The sequence below is a fragment of the Theobroma cacao genome, chromosome 10 (assembly GCF_053813885.1).
Source record: "Theobroma cacao isolate CCN51 chromosome 10, ASM5381388v1, whole genome shotgun sequence".
NCBI lineage: Eukaryota > Viridiplantae > Streptophyta > Magnoliopsida > Malvales > Malvaceae > Theobroma > Theobroma cacao.
In genome coordinates, this window is record NC_142648.1 from 1,655,123 (window position 1) to 1,674,029 (window position 18,907).

Here is an 18,907-nt window from a genome sequence, read left to right on the forward strand (position 1 = left end):
TTTAATATAATATACCCATATCCTAAACGACAAAGAGGGAGAAAAAGTCTTTATTTAAATTGTCCCAAAATTAAAGTTACATGTTTATTTGCGGTGTCATAGGCTCACAGCCCTTTTTCCACATTTGTTTTTCTTCTATCACAACAAGACCAGGGAATTTGCAGTGTGAAAAGAAAAGAGTACAAGTTATCAAAGACTAGCTTTGAATTCAATGTGTTTTAGTAGAAGAGAAATAGGATAAATTATCAAAAATTTTTGATAATTCATAACTAGGATATTGAAACAAATGCAGTGATGGGACTCCTGACTTTATGTACGCCATCATCCCATTCCAAGGAAGCAGAAACTATAGATTTATCTATTGTTCCTTCAATGGTTAGTGAAAACGATAGCTTCTGCCCGAGAGATTTGAATGACAGAACATTAGGATTAACTTGGATTTTAAGTGCTCCTGCTGGGGCAGTCACATTTGCTCTATATATAGACATTGGTGATCCCACATTTGTGACTGTCCTGTTGAAGACACGGCTAACAGTTGTTGAGGCTGAGGTAAAAAGAGCAAAGGAAGGATAGTTTAGACCCCAAACTGTTCCATTGGTAGCTTCAGAACAAGTAGTATTATCCCTAGTGACTAGCTGTAGAAACTGAGTCCCATAGCCTTGTCCGCATAAAAATTTTATGTAGTCAAGTTCCTCAGAATCATATACTAGACCAGGATCGACAGCCTTGATAGGATTCAGATGGCCTGATCCGTATGCGAATTCAGCATCCAAGTTAATGCCAGAACTCATAGGGAAAGCTGCAAGGAACATTCCAACCGGGAAAATTAATTACAGTCAGCGAGATTTAGTAGTTCAGGGAGACAGTAGTAGACTGGTAGTCATAGCCATTACCAGTGGTCATAAGGGCAGATTTGATAGCAGCAGGAGACCATGTGGGATGAAATGATTTAACGTAGGCAGCTGCTGCAGAAACATGGGGGCAAGCCATTGATGTTCCTGAGATTATGTTGAATGGCACAAATCTGTTATCGCCTTTAGTTTGAGAAACAGGGGAAATTAAGGACCACGCAGCTAGAATGTGGACCCCTGGTGCAGATATATCTGGCTGTAATCATTAACAACAATTTAATGTAATAATCAGTCATATAGAAGGGTATATGTACATAAATATTAATTTTTTATCAACTTACCTTGAGTATGTCAGGTGTAATTGGATTCGGACCCCTTGATGAGAAAGAGACTACATAAGGAGCCAGTGAGTCATTAGCCTCCTTACTCTTAAATATAGTTGCAGTTGGGGTACTGCAATTTATGTTGAAAGTGTATAACTATCTGTTAGATGATCTTCATTTATGATAGAAAGGGGTATAAATTTATACTCAATGAAATTGACAAAATGAAAAATCTTGTGTTCCTACCTTGTCGAGTTTACATATACAAAAATCTTGCTGCCATCAACCAGGTCAAGGTAAGATGCAGGCAAAGGAAACAACCTAGCATCATCATTCGGAGCATTGTCTCGCAGCACTGTACCAACTGCACCAGCACGGAGTGGTTCTCTCCCGGAGACTAGCCTATCACAAAGAACAATTTTGCCCTTCACCAAATTGCGGTCCAACGAGTTCTGAAAGCAATTCCTGTGATTTAAGAATCAATCCGATAATCAGATGTCATGTTTTATGTTTCTCATACTTATATTTGGCATTTAAACAAGAAATAATGTCTACTCAAATCTTTTTGTTTTTTGCTGTTTGTGTGAGTATGGATACCAGTAATATTTCTGTTTACTGATGACTCTCATTTTTGTCCACATGCACACCATGAAAGAATGGAAGATGTTTCTGATATTACCTGGATGAAGCCCATGTAAAGTTTCCAGTAGTGTTGGGTGCACTTCCACCATGAATTATAGGGTACATTTCATTCTTGAGATCAAATGTATTTATTGATACACCCTGGACAAATGCCAGATAAACAAACATTCAGAATCTAGCTTAACTGGTTACTTCGGTGGTCAACTTGTCATACTTCTTTTTAAAAGGATCTATCTGGTTTTAATTCCTTGTTTCCAAACCCTCTAAAAGTTTTGCTTTTACTTGATAGGATAGGGACAATTAATGGCATTACCTCATAAATCATATTGTTTCCAAGCTGGACCTTGGTGAAAAACTTTCGGTCAATGGTGCTAGCAGCCACAGAGAGGGCCCATGGCGAAAAATTGGTGATGGTTGCACGGTCAGGTCCCTGATTACCTGCAGAGTTTACTGTCAACACGCCGTTTCTCATGGCATGAAAAGCTCCAATTGCAATAGAATCGTTGAAATAGTCTTTAGGAGTTGCTGCTCCTACTGAAAGAGATATAATGTCAACCCCATCTGCAATTGCATCATCAAAAGCTGCCAGAATGTCAGCATCATAACAACCATCAAACCAGCAAATCTTGTACACGGCAATACGTGCCGATGGAACCCCTCCACGAGCTGTTCCCGAGGCAAAACCAAACAGGCTTGCCCTGTTAACCAACCCTCCGGCTGCTGTTGATGCAGTATGAGTCCCATGGCCACTAGCATCTCGAGGAGAAACAATGTCATCTGGGCCAAATAACCCATCGCTCCGGTAATACTGTGCTCCTATGATCTTACTGCATTTGGATTCCGGACAGCAGTATATTTGTCAAACTTCAGACACTAGCTTGACTGACTCTCCAAAGACTATAAAAACAAATATTTATGTGTGTAAGATGCATACTTGTTGCAAGTGAAATTGCCACCTGCTGTTTGACAATTGCCTTTCCATTTCCTGGGAGGTGGACCGAATCCTTTGTCATTAAAGCTTTCAGATTCAGGCCAGATTCCAGTGTCTAAAACTCCAATGATTACATCACTTTCCGAAGCTGATCTTTCCACTTGTTGGGAGAACCCCATGAAGTCCCATGACCTTGTTGTATGGAGGTCTCTCTTTTCGTTCGGAAACACAGATACCACACCATTCATTCCTGAACGTCAAAAGATGGTGTTAACTGATTTCAAGAAAACAAGATCATGGGTGAAACCATGCTCACTTACCAGCCATTTTACTTGCTTCTTCCTCCGTTAGCTGGACCACAAATCCATCAAAACTCCTCTTGTAGGTACAGAGCACTGACTTCATGTCAAACTCGCTGAATCCATTCAAATTTTTTGCACAGTCAAGGCCTTGGTTCACAGTTCATCTCACCTCAACATATATATTTTAACAATTTTTAGTCAGATGCTTTCTATTCTTCTCTGTGCCCCCTCCGTCCCCCACTTCTTCTTCAACTTTACATTGACAGAAAGTTATAGTAATAGAACTTTATAGTATGATCTGATAATTCATATGAACTAAAGTTTCATATTTTCTCTGCTGTATTTTGCATATCTATTTCATTTTTAGTCCCACAGAGTGAAAAAAATCTGTTTTCACTGAAAATGTATCAGCAATTACTTAAATCACCATTGATTCATTACCTGCCGAAGGCATCTTGGAGCATGCTATTGTGAAGTGAGGATGTGGAACTCCCACCACTAGGTTTTTTTCCCATGTACACAATATAACTCTGCAAGTTCACAAAAGGTACAAGAGATTGAAGTTTATCAGCAATGAATCAATTTGTTCTGGAAAATGAGATATAAGTTAAAGAAATCCCATTCTTGCTTTGTGCCAATGATCATCAAAACCATGAAAGGATGATTAAAAATGAACGTAAAACATTGCCTTTCTATCGGGTTGAGATGCTGCCCTGATAGTAATCAGAGCCAAGATAAGGCCATGGAGGAGAAGGCAGGGAAGAAGAGATCTTTTGCCTCCCATTGGAAGAATGATCAACCGAAAACTTTTCTAAGTATGCTGGACACTGTTTTTTCAAGTACTAGTTATGGATTTTTATAGTCAATGAGCATAAGGCTTTTAGACTAATTCCCACAAGCTATTTTTATTAATTAATATTTTGTTAATGATTTCTTCACGAAATCCATTTCCGGCTGATTATTTTATGGTTCAATTAAATCTAATACATTTTATATCTTTAATGACTACTTAAAAATGATTCAAGTGAGGTACAACAATCCATAGAGGCATCAAGATAATAAAATAATATGAATAAATAAAACCAAGTAAACTACAAAAAACAATTTTATATTTATGGATAACTTTTGCCTAATTGCAATGTCACGCCAAGCATTACAAGATAAGAGATTTTGGACAGTTTTTAATGGCGAACGTTGCATATATGATCAAATTAGTCTTTTGGAGAGAGGTAATGCCGTAACAGTAACACTGTGCTACATCCTTCTCTGCAATTGAAAATTAATATTGGGAATACAACAAAGTTTCATGCGGTAATCACCTGATGATAATTAAAAGTCAATTGAAGAATCGCTCAAATGTCAAGTTTTCTAGAGTGAGGGAATTGTATAAGCATTTACCTAACCTAATCTGCCATTTTGCTTTGAACGAATAAAACTTGGACATAATCATCAGTCTTCTTCCAAACGTGTATATTCTAGAAAAAATAATCATCAGTCTTCTTCCAAATGTATATATTCTAGAAGTGGAAAGTGAGGTTTTTCCCATTGATTACATATGTTTTTGCGATATAAAACGACTTGGACAAGTAATCAGTCAATTCTCTAGATCAATTAGGCAATGAAAGTCCGAAACAGGAAGAAGAACAATGGCATCCCAACTGTCAAAAATTAATAGTCAATTCCATTAAAAAGGCATGCTGCTGGACGTCATAGTTTTGGCAGGCCTTATCGCAAGCTTATTCATGAATGTTGTCTGAGTATTTTTGTCTGGTTTTAGCCTGAAATAAACAAAGCAAAAGACATGACCCAATCATAATTCTATGCTTCCACTCTATCCTTGGTCATCCTCCACCCTGTTATGACAACACAATCCTCCTTGTCTGTAAGTTTCTGCATCAGGTGCACCGGTTGACCAAAAGGATATGATCCTTAGCTCCATTGGCAAATGAATGAGAACCCGAACAAATAATCTTGCATAGACCACAGTCCAGAATACGTAACTACCCTTGCTAGCTCCCCTGTTTGTTCTTCAGCACAACCAACTTGATCAACATGGTCCAACCTGATCTGTCAGAAGTGATCCTGTCATCGATAACTGTCAAGAATCTTTGTTGGATCTTTTCTTATTTTTTGTCTGTATTAAATTGTGGGTTAATGCTTACACCAAACCTGTTTGATATATATATATATATATATATAGACTCAACATTAAAAAAAATATCTTGAAAAACTAAAAAATTCGATAAAAAAAATTAATAAACCCATAATGACAAATCAAGAAACTACGTACAACATTAAAAATCTCATCTTCGATAAATATGAAACCTTATGCCAAAACAAACAACAAAAGAAGAACTACATATAGAAATAAAAAATGTAAGACAAGAAATCTCTGAACTTAAAAAAGAACAACTAAAAATAAAATATCAGGTTGAAAGCTTAATAAATTCAGAAAATCAGATAGAACGGTCCTCCTCATATACAGAATCAGAGTAACAAAAATCATAAGAATATATGATGATTCTTACATAAGTATCAATATAAAGATATCTAATCAAAACACATCTTTTAATCAATGATGAATTTCAAACAGAAATGATAGCACTTTTTGACACGGTGCAGATCAAAACTGTATCAAAAAAGGAATAGTTCCAACAAAATATTATGATAAAATATCAAAATGACTAAAAATTGTCAATGGTGGTAAACTCAAATTTACATACAAAATTCCTAATGCAGAAGTATGCAATCAGGGAATCAAATTTAAAACTTTTTTTTTAATGGTTAAAAATATAACCCAAGATGTCATTTTAGATACTCCATTCATATCATTACTAAAACCATAAAAGGTTACAAATCAGGGAATTCTACTAAAATACTAAAAACTAAGATAATTTTTCCTTTCATAGAAAAACCAACAATAAAAAATATTAACTTACTAAAATATTTAATAATTTTTTATTTGGGATCGAAGATCTAATCTATTGTAATGCTTTATTTAATGGTTTATAATTAATTACTAATCTTGATATCTCTCTTTTTAATTCTGCATTCTTTAAAATGCAGAACAACTCCAAGGTGAACTACTTTTTCCTATAAGGCTTTTCTTTAATAAATATTGAATTTTTTTTTTTACAAAATTCTTCTATTTCTTTATTCATTTCGATTGGTCGTGCTTTTATAGGTATTTGCTTTTCATTAAAATCTTTTTGACGAGGTAATTCTACCTCATGTCCCTCACTGTCTTTTGTAATGGCTTTTAATGTTTTTTGTTGTTGATTTGTAGTGAGATGATTATCCCACCAGCCTTTCAGTTGTCCAGTAAATCTAGCAATTAAAAGATTTGCTATTGAATTATCTATAATTTGACCTGTTTGGTGTTGAGTTTTTTATTCATTGGATACCATTTTCATTTGTTGTAGTGTGCTAAGGATGTTGTATTCAAACATTCTATCAATGTTTTATTCATAAATTGTATTAGTATTGTATTTATTCGGAAACATTGATTTTTCTTCTATATTTAATTCAGGTGTTGTGATTCTTTGACTTAGCCAACAATGTCCAGACCCCATTAATCATGAAATTTTTAACCGTCCAATGGGCGAAGAAAATGTAATTCAATCTTTCCCTATAAATAAATTTAATAAAAGAAAACAAAATTTATTTAAAAGTGGCTGAGTTTAGCTGGTTAGGTCCCACTGAAAGACCGTTTTAAGCGCCTTTTCATCCGTTATTCTGTTTTTTCTCTTTGGCTATGGAAAGCATGCTTCCTTTCTCTTCTCTTCTCTGCTCTGCTTTCCCTTCTCCTTCTACCGAGCCTTTCTCTCTCGCCATGCAAGAACTTTCAGCATAGACAACACCAGGTTTCTGAATTTCACTGATCACCCCTTTCTGTCAATAATCAATAGTAATCAATCCTTATTTATTGGTTAGTCTATTGTTTTCAAACCTTGTTTGTTTCTCAAGAAAAGGTCTTGACAGAAACGGGGAAGAAGAAGAAGAGGAAAAAGAAAAGAAAAGAAACTGATGCATTGCTTTTTCTCTTCTTTTTCATTGGAAATATATAACAATGTTAAGCTTAAGCCTAGCTTGGATTGTTTGATATAATGAAAGTTAATTCATTGTTTTTCGTTTTTGTTTTTTTTTTTGTGTGATTGAGCAGGTTTTTGGATACCATAAGAGATTGTGTAAATGGCATATAAAGTGGATCATGAATATGATTATCTATTCAAGGTTGTATTGATCGGAGATTCGGGTGTGGGAAAATCTAACATTCTCTCGAGATTTACGAGAAACGAGTTTTGCTTGGAATCCAAGTCAACTATCGGTGTCGAATTTGCAACAAGGACTCTTCAGGTTGGCTTTTATTTATACATATATGCTTTGTTGACAATTTTTCTACTGGTCAGTGCTGCATCATTCTCACTGTATGATTCTGATACTTTCCATTAATTTAGACACTAAATTTGTGAATCAAGCGGCCGAACAATGTTGATGAAATCTGAATTCCAAAGGAAAAAAATTCTTTGTACTTTTCCTTGAAGTAAGTCTTAATTTCTTCTCAGGCAAGCAAGACTATATGCATTAGGGCAACTAGCCATTGATGAAAATAGCCAGACATACTTCTTACTGCACCTTAAGTAAGTACAATTAATGAGATATGTTGTCATTTGAGTATGGAAGAGTGGAATTACTACCAGCATCTGATGTCATTTTAAGACTTTGAGTCTTGTTCTTCTTTTCTATTTTCTTTTATCAGTATGCTAAGACACATTTCTTAAATTTTGCACATTGTTTTGGGAAGTTGAGATATAGCAGTCTTTTTTCCATTCAAGTTCATTTGGAATTATCCCAAAAATAATGAGACATGGGGAAGAACAAATTTGGTCAAGGGAAGAGAAGTCAGGGATTGAGAAGATATTCTATGCTAGACTTTCATCTAGTATTTTGATTAGCGTATTTCTGCCTGAGCTTAGGAGTTGTTTCTTGCATTTCAGGTAGAAGGGAAGACAGTTAAGGCACAGATATGGGATACAGCCGGTCAAGAGAGGTACCGTGCCATCACCAGTGCTTACTATAGAGGCGCAGTCGGGGCGCTTTTGGTTTATGACATAACTAAGAGGCAAACCTTTGACAATGTCCAGAGGTGGCTGCGTGAACTGAGAGACCATGCAGATTCAAACATTGTCATTATGATGGCTGGAAACAAGTCTGATCTGAATCATCTTAGAGCAGTCTCATCAGAAGATGCAGAAAGCTTGGCTGAGAAGGAAAGTCTCTCGTTCCTCGAGACTTCAGCACTGGAATCTTTCAATATTGAGAAAGCATTCCAGACAGTTTTATTGGATATTTACCAGATAATCAGCAAAAAGGCATTGGCAGCACAGGAAGCAGCTTCCACCACTGGCCTTCCTCAAGGCACTACCATTAATGTGTCCAATCTGTCAGGAAATGAAAATAAGAGATCAGCTTGCTGTTCTACCTAGAAGGTAAAATTTTTTCTGTACAAGAGGTAACAGAAATGTTGCATTGCCAGCCAAATTTTGTGCCCCCTTGGGACAGACGTGAAAACCACTTTGTTTTTAAGATATTTTCATCTCAGGGCAATGTAGCAACAGGTTTTTGCTTCATAAGTACAATATTAAGATGAAAATATGAGGATTTTGGCAGTCTCATGTTCTGATTTGGAATCCGCAGAGGGTTTCACGGGAAATTACCTAGTATATTTCTTAAGTATAGGCAAGGGAGAGGCAGAAGAAGTGTTGTAAGGCGTAGCACTTGATTCTGTTTTCATTTTTTCCTTTTTCCCTTTCCTGGCCTTGCTTTTGTTGATTCTTTGAACTTGCAATAAATCTTGTTGTTAATTATTCATGTTGTAAACTCCTTTCCTTTGGTTAAGTACATGAGCATGTGGTATGGATGAATTGTTGTTTGCAAATAGCAGACTTTAAACAAATCCCAATTCTTGCCTAATTAACTGTCATTAGACAGTTCAAACATTTATATTACTTGAATAACAACTGAGGGCTTCTTTTCGATATAAGAAGTACATTTTCTTTTATGATTCCTAGCAAGAGCAACTAATTTTCAGGGCCATAAAGAGAGGGAACCATTTTAAAGATGATGATGGGATGTCAGATGGAAGTTCCTGATGTCTGGGGATATCTTGGCCTGCTGCCATGGATTGAACATGGGATGGTCTCTGAAGAGTGTTTAACTTGCTTATCAGCTACTGTAGTTGTAATAAGGTTTCACTTCTCAAGATATTTAATATACATTCAATTCCTCAGTTAAGGGTTTCTTTAACTGAGACATAACCCAATCTGTAGTCACAATATCAGATCCTTTTCTTCAAGCTACAAAAGTAAAAGAAAATGAGATGTGGAGTCTTCTTCACAACTTTAATCTCTGCTTTTCCTTTTGTTTTGTTTATCCTTTCTGCATCCAACAAATTTCATAGTACTAGATTTTAGCTGAAATTAGTTTCAGGTACTTAGCACCGAAAAAAAGTTGAAAATACCTGGTTCATAGAGTTATTTCTAAGTTGAAGATTCTTTATTCAAAGCAAGGGCATATTACATGACTGTCTGCTCAAGAGAGCCTCACATTTTGATGTCAAAAAAGGGAAAGGCTGTAGAAATTTGGAGTCAAAGAGGGTGAACACTGAACACAACAACTCACAACCAAACTTTACCATCTCTAGAGAATTTATTCCACTGTCACCAGCTATTCGTTTTTGGTCCTTTATTATTATCTTAGGCATCCACAAGAAAAAAGATTTTCTAATGTTTTCTTTTTTTACTAATGTCAATCTGCAGAACCTGACAGAATCCAGGGAAAATAGAAAGGGCAATCCCCCAACTTATGTTCTTGCAACTTCTGATTTTGCAGATCACTTTGAATATATGCCAATGACAAAGGATGAAAGTTTTTTAATCAAAGAGAATGGCATATGAATTTCTTTAGTTGAATATTATAAAGAGATTTGTCAAGGATCCCCACTTCCAACATTTAATCACGCAGCCATGGCTTGGGGACAGATTTTGCTCTTCCATCTCTTTGTTTTTTTTTGTTATCTTCTTCATGCATTCCATGAGGAATCCTATTAACAAAAGTTGAATTCTCCAAAGGTATGCTCTTAGGGGGGGTAAAAGGAAGCTTCACATGAAACCTGGCTACTAAGACAGACTTGCATTTGCTCTATGGGGTAGGGCAACCAGGTTTCATTAAACAGTAGTTCAAAGAGATAGGCTGAGAATCTAAGGAAATTATTGAGACGACTAGGAGAATCTGATTGTTCTGGCCTACATAATCTAGCATTAGAGATTTGATTAACTCTTTGGTTTAGAGCATTCTTAGAGATTAAAGTTGAACAAGATTATCATAAATCTGGCCCTTGAGCACTAAGAGTGGATGAAAAAACCTTTATTAAAGAATAAATTTTCAAATAATCAGTTTGGAGACAGATCATTTGGCCAAGCTTTTTAGATAAACCAGCAAACAGTCTTGAGTTTTATAATCTTAAAGAATGGTGGAATCTTTCTGCATTTCACTGTCAAAAGAAATACACGGCTAGAGGAAAAAAGCAGTCAAAAGTTTTAACTAGCTTAAATAAGTATATATTTTTAAACTCTTCAGTAAGATAAAGGCCTTGAAGAATTTTTCCTAGGAAAAGCACTTGAGACCTATAGGCTAGTAAAGCATATAAAACCATACATGTACTCAATTACATACTGATACCATACCCTTTTTTCTTTGACCAGAAATTGCAAATTACTATCATACAATATCAAATTGGGTGCTCTGTTGTTTTAACAGATTTGTCCAGAAAGAGGATCAATCTAAGAATCTTATTTCCTATTTGAATGCTATCATCTCTCCATAGCATATAGACAAAAAGCCAGCTATCTGCCTTGGACAGGAAAACGATTGAGTGCCAAACTAGAAAACCTGTTACCATCCTCAAAATTTTCAGGCTTTCATCCTCCTCATACATGCTAAATCTAACATGGGTAAATCCCAAATGCTTGATTTGCCACTAATTCAAGAATACATGTTGACACATACTAGCCATATCTGCACATTGTGAAGCTTTATTTGTAACTGATATGGCCAAGTATTCTTTGAATATTTGGGGTTTAATTAATGAAAAAGGGGAAAGAATATGGAACTAAATAAGCACACGGATACCTGTTCCATATGCATGTAACAGCGACATGTGAGTTTAATATCTAAAAAAAGTTAAGGAATAAGCCAGATAAGCCAAATAATAATTTTTGCTCTAAAATCAAACATGATGGAAAACCCATTACTTTTTAGTATAAAAGGCAGTACCAAGCATACCCTCAACTTACCATCAAAACTCTTTCTTTCTTAATTAGTAAACTTAAAATGGAGCAAGAAGCAAAGAGACAGGATGCTAAAGATGAAGGAAGAGATGAAGAGAAATGGGTTCATGATTCATCTGTTAATCATAAGGGAAAAGTTCCTCTAAGAGCTTCCACTGGTGTATGGAAAGCCTCTCTCTTTATCATTAGTAAGTATATCTATATTAAGCTTGCAATAGTTTCTACCAGCACAATATACCAAAACCTTGCTCTTTGACATATTCTTCACTGTTTTCTTACAATTATTTGGTGATTGTCAATCACCAACATGCTGTATTTCTAGTTCAGAAAAAGATTTCAGAGTCATATATAAAATGGAGACCATAGTAGGTTTCATGTCACAGTAATAATGTATAGTAACATAATGTCTAGGGACATAAATGTGCATGGATGAGGTCAGGGAAGCCTAATGTCTGCCTTTATCTTGACCAGCACTGTTTAATTATCGTTATCAACAGTCAGCTCACATGTGACATTAACTTCATTGAAGAAAAAAAAGGGCCAAATAACCAGTTGGCTTAAACATTTTTGTGAATTTTTCTTCTTTGCAAGGGTATGTTTGTGTGTTAGTGTCTGTCGCCAGGGGTAAGCATTTTGCCTCCATCAAGGTTGCCAAACCTTGTTGATATTTGACAGCTCTTTGCTTGAAATGAAATAAAGGAAGCTAAAAGACATTAGACTTACTATTTCAGGGTTGCTTCTCTCATAAATCTAGTAAACAAACTTGATCAAAAGAAGGAAATGATAACAAATAGAACGTTGAATTTTGGCCTCCAGGGTGCCTCCATGATTATGTGCAGACTGTAGATCAATCAGTCCTAACAACTGAGCTTATATCAGATATTTTCCAAGTAATAGTCTTCCGCACACCTATGCATTGATGAGAACAATTAAGTTTATTAGAAGTTATTGATTGATAATAGGAAAAGTATTTAAGGGGAGCTAGTACATTAGTCCTAATAATCTCCTGCTTTCATCTTTGGCTAATTCTAATCCAATGGGTAAGAGTAATCGAAAGGGGTAGTCCTCCCCTTCATTGGACACTGCCTTACCCATAATGGTGATCCAAGTCCTTAGTTTCTAGTAAGTTAGAACCTTTATTTTCTTGCCTTAATTTTCAAAGCAAGGATTATCCTAATGTAGTGGACAGATCAGAATCCGTTTAGACATGAATCATCGATCTTGACTGTGCTTTGAAACTAATTACTAGAGGCTACTATTATGTGCAATGAGATCTGTAAACTTTTGGCAATCAAGGAAGGAAATTCAGAAAACTTTATTAACTCCCTGCCAACTTTTGGCCAGCAATTGAGTTTAGTGAAAGGCTAAGCTACTTTGGAATAGCAACAAATCTCATTTCATACCTAACCAATGTGCTTCATCAAGACCTGGAAACAGCTGCAAAGAATGTTAACTACTGGGCAGGAGTCACAACAATAATGCCTCTAGCTGGAGGGTTCTTAGCAGATGCTTACTTTGGCCGGTTCACAATGGTTCTGCTTTCATCCCTCATTTATCTCTTGGTAATTGCATAAAATCAGAATAAACACTGCCTTGATTTTAAAATTGAAATGGCTTTTATGACTAATGAGATAAATCCCATGCTAATTAAACTAATGTACGCAGCCTTACATATGTTCTTTTTTAATGTGGAAACCAGGGTCTGAGCCTCTTGACGATGTCTGAGTTTATCCCAGTTATAAAGCCATGCAATGCAGGAGCGTGTCATAAACCAAGGAAAATTCATGAAGTGCTTTTCTTTCTTGCACTGTACTTTATCTCCCTTGGGACTGGAGGACACAAGCCTTGCCTTGAGAGCTTTGGAGCAGATCAGTTTGATGATGATCACTTGGAAGAAAGGAAGCAGAAGATGTCTTACTTCAACTGGTGGAACTTTGCACTTTGTTGTGGACTTCTGCTTGGTGTGATAGTCATAGTTTATGTTCAAGACAAAGTCAGCTGGGGGGTTGCAGATCTTATCCTCACTATAGTTATGGCTGTCACAATCTTAACCTTTTACATGGGGAAGATTTATTATCGATACCGCTTACCAGAAGGGAGTCCTTTAACTCCTTTACTGCAAGTTTTGGTTGCAGCCATAAGGAAGAGAAAATTACCTTATCCTTCCAATCCTTCTTTACTATATGAAGTACCAAGATTGAAATTGTCCCAAGGAAGGCTTCTATGTCATACAAGTAGGCTTAGGTAATTTAAGGAAGTTCAAAACAATTAAGTTTCATTAGATTGCCCAATCTGGCTTAGGTAAAAGAGATTCTAATCAATTTAATCTGATCAGCAGGTTTCTGGACAAAGCTGCAATTGTTGAAGACAGGGAAAACACTTCAACTGAGAAGACTCACAATCCTTGGAGACTAGCAACAGTGACAAAAGTTGAGGAAATGAAGCTTGTTTTAAGCATGATTCCCATTTGGCTTACTTCTTTAATATTTGGAGTAGGTGTGGCACAAGCTTCAACTTTCTTTGTCAAACAAGCTGCAACCATGGACAGAAGGATCACCCATAATTTCGATATTCCACCAGCATCTATTTATTCTCTCACTGCTGTTGGAATGATGGTTTCAGTCACCATCTATGAGAAGATTCTTGTTCCATTTCTAAGGAAGGTTACCAGCAATGAAAGAGGCATAAATATCCTTCAAAGGATAGGCATCGGCATGATATTTTCCACACTGTCCATGGTTGCTGCAGCATGTGTTGAAATGAAAAGGCTGAAAGCTGTGGAGAAAGAGATTATGCAAGGTGGGAAGCAAGTGGCACTGTCTATGAGTGTGTTTTGGCTTGCTCCTCAATACTTAATCAATGGCCTGGGAGATGGTTTTGCTTTGGTTGGCCTGCAAGAGTACTTCTATGATCAAGCTCCTGATTCAATGAGAAGCTTAGGAATAGCCTTTTATCTCAGCGTGATTGGAGTTGGAAGCTTCCTAAGCAGCTTCCTAATCATAATTGTGGATCATATCACAAGGAAAGGAGGCAAAAGTTGGATTGGCAAGGATCTGAATATAAGTCGTTTGGATAATTTCTATTGGATGCTAGCAGCCATAAATTTACTGAATTTCTGTGCTTATATATTCTTGGCAAGGAGTTATACTTACAAAAATGTAGATAGAGGGATTCTTGTGCCTGACTGCCCTAAAAGTGATGAGGCAGAGCTAATTGTGTAAATCTTTTCTGATTTAAATAACATAAAACTGAATCTTAAATTAAGTGACAATATTTAAGTGATCGCTATTATATTTTATACATATAAAAAATAACGTGACATATTAATTAAGTATGATAAGAGTTATTAACATAACACACCATTTCCTCTAACTCTTATTATGACCACTAACATGGCATGCCACATTACAAAAAATCTCACACTATTACCTATTGTTGTGTCAATAGGTCACGTGAAATTTCATGTATATAGTATGTACAATTCTCGTCAATAATAATATCTGTATAAGATACAGACTCATTGGTCTAATATGCCAAATACCAAAATAATAACAAAAATTATAGAATCCTAAGGAATCCTGATCAATATATTATTTAGTGTATATATATACTATTTATTTATTCTACTATTACCATGGTCAAAAGTACAATAGCTGTTAGATGACGTAGTAGGAAAGTCTTTCTATACTCAATGCCATAACAGAAGAGTCCACATATTTGAGATTGAGAGCGTGACCTACCTCTGTCTTTCAGACTTCACGTCCAGTGCCTGATCATCTCTGTCTCTCTCTGCTTTAACTGCACAAGACTGTCTGCAAGGCACAGAAGATTGTTAATTCATAACCCCTTTCATTTCCTCCATCAACCATCATCACCCAGCACCATTCTCTCACTCTTCATTACATGGAAGGAAGTTATAATCAACCCCTCCATATACCACAACAAAACAGAAGGAACAGGCTTAGAGTCACCATTGGAACCAACCAAGAAGAAGAGCAAGCCTCACAAGCTCCACTTCTCCAACTGAACCAACCGGCATTGCTTTGTCCTTCTTCTTCTCAACCAACTTTCATGCACACTTTCCCACAATCTTTGTGCTCAAGCACAATGCAAAACCCGAGAGATGTTAACTACCAGTTCTTTGACGACCAGGGTTTATCTTTGTCTCTATCTTTTCAACACCAGGATAACATGAATCTCCCTTTGAACTTGGATGCACAAAAGAGCAATGAGAATTCAATCTTGGGAGGTTTCCTGAAGCAGAATTGTCAAATGAGAAGTTCTGTTCCACTTGGTCCATTCACTGGCTATGCATCTGTGTTGAAGAGTTCAAGGTTTTTGACGCCTGCACAGCAGATTTTAGATGATTTTTGTGGAGTTGATTATAGAGTTTTAGACTTTCCATTGGAGAGCTTAGGTGATGGTGACGTTGGTAAGGATCCAATTACGTGCAGTGATAAAATTCAGCATCGTTGGAAGAACTCAAGGCTCGTTCTGATGCTGGATGAGGTATGCATGTTTCTTCCTATATCTGTCAACACAATACAAATATTTAACTTGATTAAGTTGATTTTTTCTCAAGTTAATGCAAAAACTGTTGCTGTTTACATTTCTCTTCCATGCAAAAGGTAACTTTCAATTCCAGTTTTATGACTAAAACTAAAAGTGTGATATGGTCAACATGTTTAAACTATTGCCAGGAAACCAATAAATGGAGCTTTAGCTTACTAAATTACTGATGCAAGTATAGAGCTTTAGCTTAAAAGAAAAAGTATGACAAGGATGCAATGTATGAACGCTATACGTTCAAATGGTGAAAAACTGCATCAGTGCAAATGATAATGGAAAACTGTATTTGATCTTCAGTGAATATACTATAGATGAGAAGATACGGTGTGATCATTTATGAGGAAGAAAAAGGAGAAAAAGATGATGATTGTGATATTCAATTCCTTTCAATTGAATTGAGTGTAACTGATGATTTAATTGTTGCTGTCAAAGAATCAGTATCCTCGGGGAAAGATATCTGATTTATTTTAGTAGAGATGGCAAAAAGATGTCTTGTCTTGTCATAATAAATCATGTTACTGTTCCTTTTTTGTTTTGTTTTGTTTTTGCATTTTCTCTTTGTATTGTTCTCTTTTCATCTCTTCTTTTTTTCTCTCTGTACAATCTTCTTCCTCGCTTGCCTGGGGTATTTTGAATATTTTTTTTTTAAAATTACTATAGCCATCATCTCTGCTGTGTCCTTGGTAGCATCTCTGTGAGTGTGGGTTCTGTGCACTGCACTGACAGTGGGGAAAAAGCCCTCTAGGCTGCATCTGAACCTGAAGCTTTCTCTGTTAGAGAGTCTTGTTGAGTTTGTAAGGGTTACATTGGGAGACACAAAAAAGGAGAACTACTGCTTCTTATTTGGGATCTGATCATTTAGAGTATAATTCTTTTAAAGAAAAATAGGATAGGAGCTTTAGTAGGGTTATACGCATAGAGAAGAAATAAGGAGCCCTGGAAAGTACTTGTTCTATTTTCCATTAACTGCATGCTTAAAATTTTAAATTGCTTGGCAGCTAGGTGTTTTACATGTTTAGATAGCTAGAAAGCTAATGCAGGCACCAAATCGTGGTAATTCAGGAAACATATTTGATATTCCAATCTTAATCAGTGAACCAAGGGAGGAGTAATTAGGAAGAATTAACAGAAACCTAGGATACTGTAGCATCACGTTGTCCGTACTCAATTAAATACACAGAAGATGATGGTCAGCAGAGCAACTACATGTTCAGAAGAATTAGATTTTAGGATAATCTTCCCCATGATAATGGTGGGAAGAAAACAAATTCTTCTGATGGATTATAAGGTTCTCTGGATTCTGGAGGCCGGGGGGATGTGCAAGTTTAGTCTGAAATGATCAGACATCAAATTGAAGGCAGCATGCTGCCTAAGATTCATTTTCCCTGCTATCTATAGATAGAAGCTGTAGTTGATGCTTAACAACTGTTACAGGTTCCAAGATAATTGTTAGGCAAAATTGTTTAATATGGTTTAAAAATCATTGATACTTAAGGAGATTAACATGTTCCAATTTGCTCTTCCTTCGTCTCCATCAGGTATACAGGAAATACAAGCTGTACTGCCAGCAAATGCAATCAGTTGTTGCATCATTCAAATGTGTTTCCGGCCTTGGGAATGCAGCTCCATATGTATGTTTTGCTTTCAAAGCCATTGCAAAGCATTTTAGTTGCTTGAAGAGTGCCATCCTGAACCAAATTCGGTTCACAGACAAAACTGCTGATAATGCTGTTGTGGGTAAAGATAATAATGTTCCAAGCCTTTGGACATCTGATCAAGGGATTAGTAACCAAAATCCTGTTCAGAACGTGACCTTTCTTCAGCATCCTCTTTGGCGATCTCAAAGAGGACTTCCGGATCAAGCAGTTGCTGTGCTCAAGACATGGCTATTTGAACACTTCCTGCACCCGTAAGTGACTGTCCTAGTTTTACTCTCCATGAATACTTTCTTTAAATTCTGCCTGGTTAATGGTGGTGAATCAAATTGTTATACTCTTGGCAGTTATCCTACGGATTCAGAAAAGCTAATGTTAGCTCGACAAACAGGTCTATCCAGGACTCAGGTGAACTTTGTGCTTTCTTAAATCTTTTACCAGCATCCTTTTCAACGAGAACCATAATTATTGTGCTCTTCCGGGTTGGCTAATGGAGCAATGAAATGAGATTTTGTATAGGTTTCCAATTGGTTTATCAATGCAAGAGTAAGACTCTGGAAGCCAATGGTGGAAGAGATACACATGCTTGAATTAAGGCAATCTCAGAAACCATCATCGGAAGCTACAAACCAAGATGCTAAACTGCCATCTGAGCTCCTCGTAGACAAATTGCCACATTTCATTGCAAGCCAAGAAGTTGAGAATATCCAAAATAAACGCCCAAGAAACAACATCTTCTACCCAGATGAGCAAAGCAAGCTGCAGAAGAGTGCATTAGCTTACACCAGTCTGCCAAGCAATCACCATCTCGGAGTTGGCACCAGCAATTTCTGTCTAGCATTGAGTCTCAATCAGGACAACAATGGGATTGACTTTTCAACACCGCCAATGCCGATGAACTTATGTCACAATTTCAACTTCAAAACTGATGGTGAGCTGAGCTTGAAAGCTGGTTTTGATGTTGAAAGACAGCACCATGGGAAGAATTTTTGATAGGCAAAACACAGAGTTTTGTTCATATGTTGTTTATTTCTTGTATCTTGCTTAGAAAGTTTGGTACTTTACAATATAATTGGAACTTCGAAGTCTTTCTTGTTCTATTTTCTTTGCTTGTTCATAAGAATGTGTGCAAGGGGACAAAGATAGTCACTTCCGTAGCTGATTTCTCTTCTAGATGAAGAAAGGTATAGGCTGCCGCCGGCAACATCTCGCGAGAAACAAAAAACAACGTTGTTTGTCCACGTGGAACTCTCTGAATGGAGGATTTAACTAACCGACCGTAAACT

At 36.5% G+C, this 18,907-nt stretch overlaps 4 protein-coding genes across 6 annotated transcripts; 3 read left to right on the plus strand and 1 right to left on the minus strand.

Annotated features, from left to right (window-relative positions):
• Window positions 1-23: 23 nt before the first annotated feature.
• Window positions 24-3,877, minus strand: LOC18585998 (cucumisin-like). The gene is made up of 10 exons (XM_007009108.3): window positions 3,738-3,877; window positions 3,491-3,579; window positions 3,068-3,162; window positions 2,751-2,997; window positions 2,130-2,643; window positions 1,854-1,957; window positions 1,421-1,639; window positions 1,193-1,304; window positions 894-1,107; window positions 24-799 (listed from the first exon to the last, which is right to left on the minus strand). Exons 1-10 carry the CDS (start codon window positions 3,831-3,833, stop codon window positions 270-272), a joined length of 2,220 nt encoding a protein of 739 aa, XP_007009170.1. The 5' UTR covers window positions 3,834-3,877; the 3' UTR covers window positions 24-269.
• A 2,927-nt stretch (window positions 3,878-6,804) lies between these two features.
• Window positions 6,805-8,783, plus strand: LOC18585999 (ras-related protein Rab2BV-like). Its single transcript, XM_007009109.3, has 3 exons — window positions 6,805-6,912; window positions 7,212-7,405; window positions 8,047-8,783. The coding sequence occupies exons 2-3, from the start codon at window positions 7,241-7,243 to the stop codon at window positions 8,533-8,535; spliced, it is 654 nt and encodes a 217-aa protein (XP_007009171.1). The 5' UTR covers window positions 6,805-6,912; window positions 7,212-7,240; the 3' UTR covers window positions 8,536-8,783.
• Window positions 8,784-11,419: 2,636 nt separating this feature from the next.
• Window positions 11,420-14,661, plus strand: LOC18586000 (protein NRT1/ PTR FAMILY 5.6-like). Of its 3 annotated transcripts, none has more exons than XM_007009110.3 (4): window positions 11,420-11,585; window positions 12,742-12,959; window positions 13,097-13,641; window positions 13,736-14,661. In XM_007009110.3, exons 1-4 carry the CDS (start codon window positions 11,441-11,443, stop codon window positions 14,616-14,618), a joined length of 1,791 nt encoding a protein of 596 aa, XP_007009172.3. In that variant the 5' UTR covers window positions 11,420-11,440; the 3' UTR covers window positions 14,619-14,661. The 3 variants fall into 3 exon arrangements, with proteins under 3 accessions (XP_007009172.3, XP_088666791.1, XP_088666792.1); XM_088810665.1 differs by having other exon boundaries at window positions 12,742-12,929; XM_088810666.1 differs by having other exon boundaries at window positions 12,823-12,959.
• Window positions 14,662-15,230: 569 nt separating this feature from the next.
• On the plus strand, window positions 15,231-18,721 carry LOC18586001 (BEL1-like homeodomain protein 9). The gene is made up of 5 exons (XM_088802604.1): window positions 15,231-15,392; window positions 15,501-15,906; window positions 17,505-17,875; window positions 17,969-18,029; window positions 18,141-18,721. Exons 1-5 carry the CDS (start codon window positions 15,301-15,303, stop codon window positions 18,612-18,614), a joined length of 1,404 nt encoding a protein of 467 aa, XP_088658730.1. The 5' UTR covers window positions 15,231-15,300; the 3' UTR covers window positions 18,615-18,721.
• Window positions 18,722-18,907: the final 186 nt, after the last annotated feature.

Excerpts from the sequence above, each read along its gene's own strand:
- LOC18585998 (XM_007009108.3), bottom strand. The coding sequence starts at position 3,833 with ATGGGAGGCAAAAGATCTCTTCTTCCCTGCCTTCTCCTCCATGGCCTT. Across the intron at positions 2,644-2,750 it reads GGCAATTTCACTTGCAACAA|TAAGATCATAGGAGCACAGT; the intron begins GTATGCATCTTA and ends ATCCAAATGCAG. Across the intron at positions 800-893 it reads ATCTGCCCTTATGACCACTG|CTTTCCCTATGAGTTCTGGC; the intron begins GTAATGGCTATG and ends TGTTCCTTGCAG.
- LOC18585999 (XM_007009109.3), top strand. The coding sequence starts at position 7,241 with ATGGCATATAAAGTGGATCATGAATATGATTATCTATTCAAGGTTGTA. Across the intron at positions 7,406-8,046 it reads TTGCAACAAGGACTCTTCAG|GTAGAAGGGAAGACAGTTAA; the intron begins GTTGGCTTTTAT and ends CTTGCATTTCAG.
- LOC18586000 (XM_007009110.3), top strand. The coding sequence starts at position 11,441 with ATGGAGCAAGAAGCAAAGAGACAGGATGCTAAAGATGAAGGAAGAGAT. Across the intron at positions 11,586-12,741 it reads AGCCTCTCTCTTTATCATTA|CAATTGAGTTTAGTGAAAGG; the intron begins GTAAGTATATCT and ends ACTTTTGGCCAG. Across the intron at positions 13,642-13,735 it reads TGTCATACAAGTAGGCTTAG|GTTTCTGGACAAAGCTGCAA; the intron begins GTAATTTAAGGA and ends TCTGATCAGCAG.
- LOC18586001 (XM_088802604.1), top strand. The coding sequence starts at position 15,301 with ATGGAAGGAAGTTATAATCAACCCCTCCATATACCACAACAAAACAGA. Across the intron at positions 15,907-17,504 it reads TCGTTCTGATGCTGGATGAG|GTATACAGGAAATACAAGCT; the intron begins GTATGCATGTTT and ends CGTCTCCATCAG. Across the intron at positions 18,030-18,140 it reads CAGGTCTATCCAGGACTCAG|GTTTCCAATTGGTTTATCAA; the intron begins GTGAACTTTGTG and ends GATTTTGTATAG.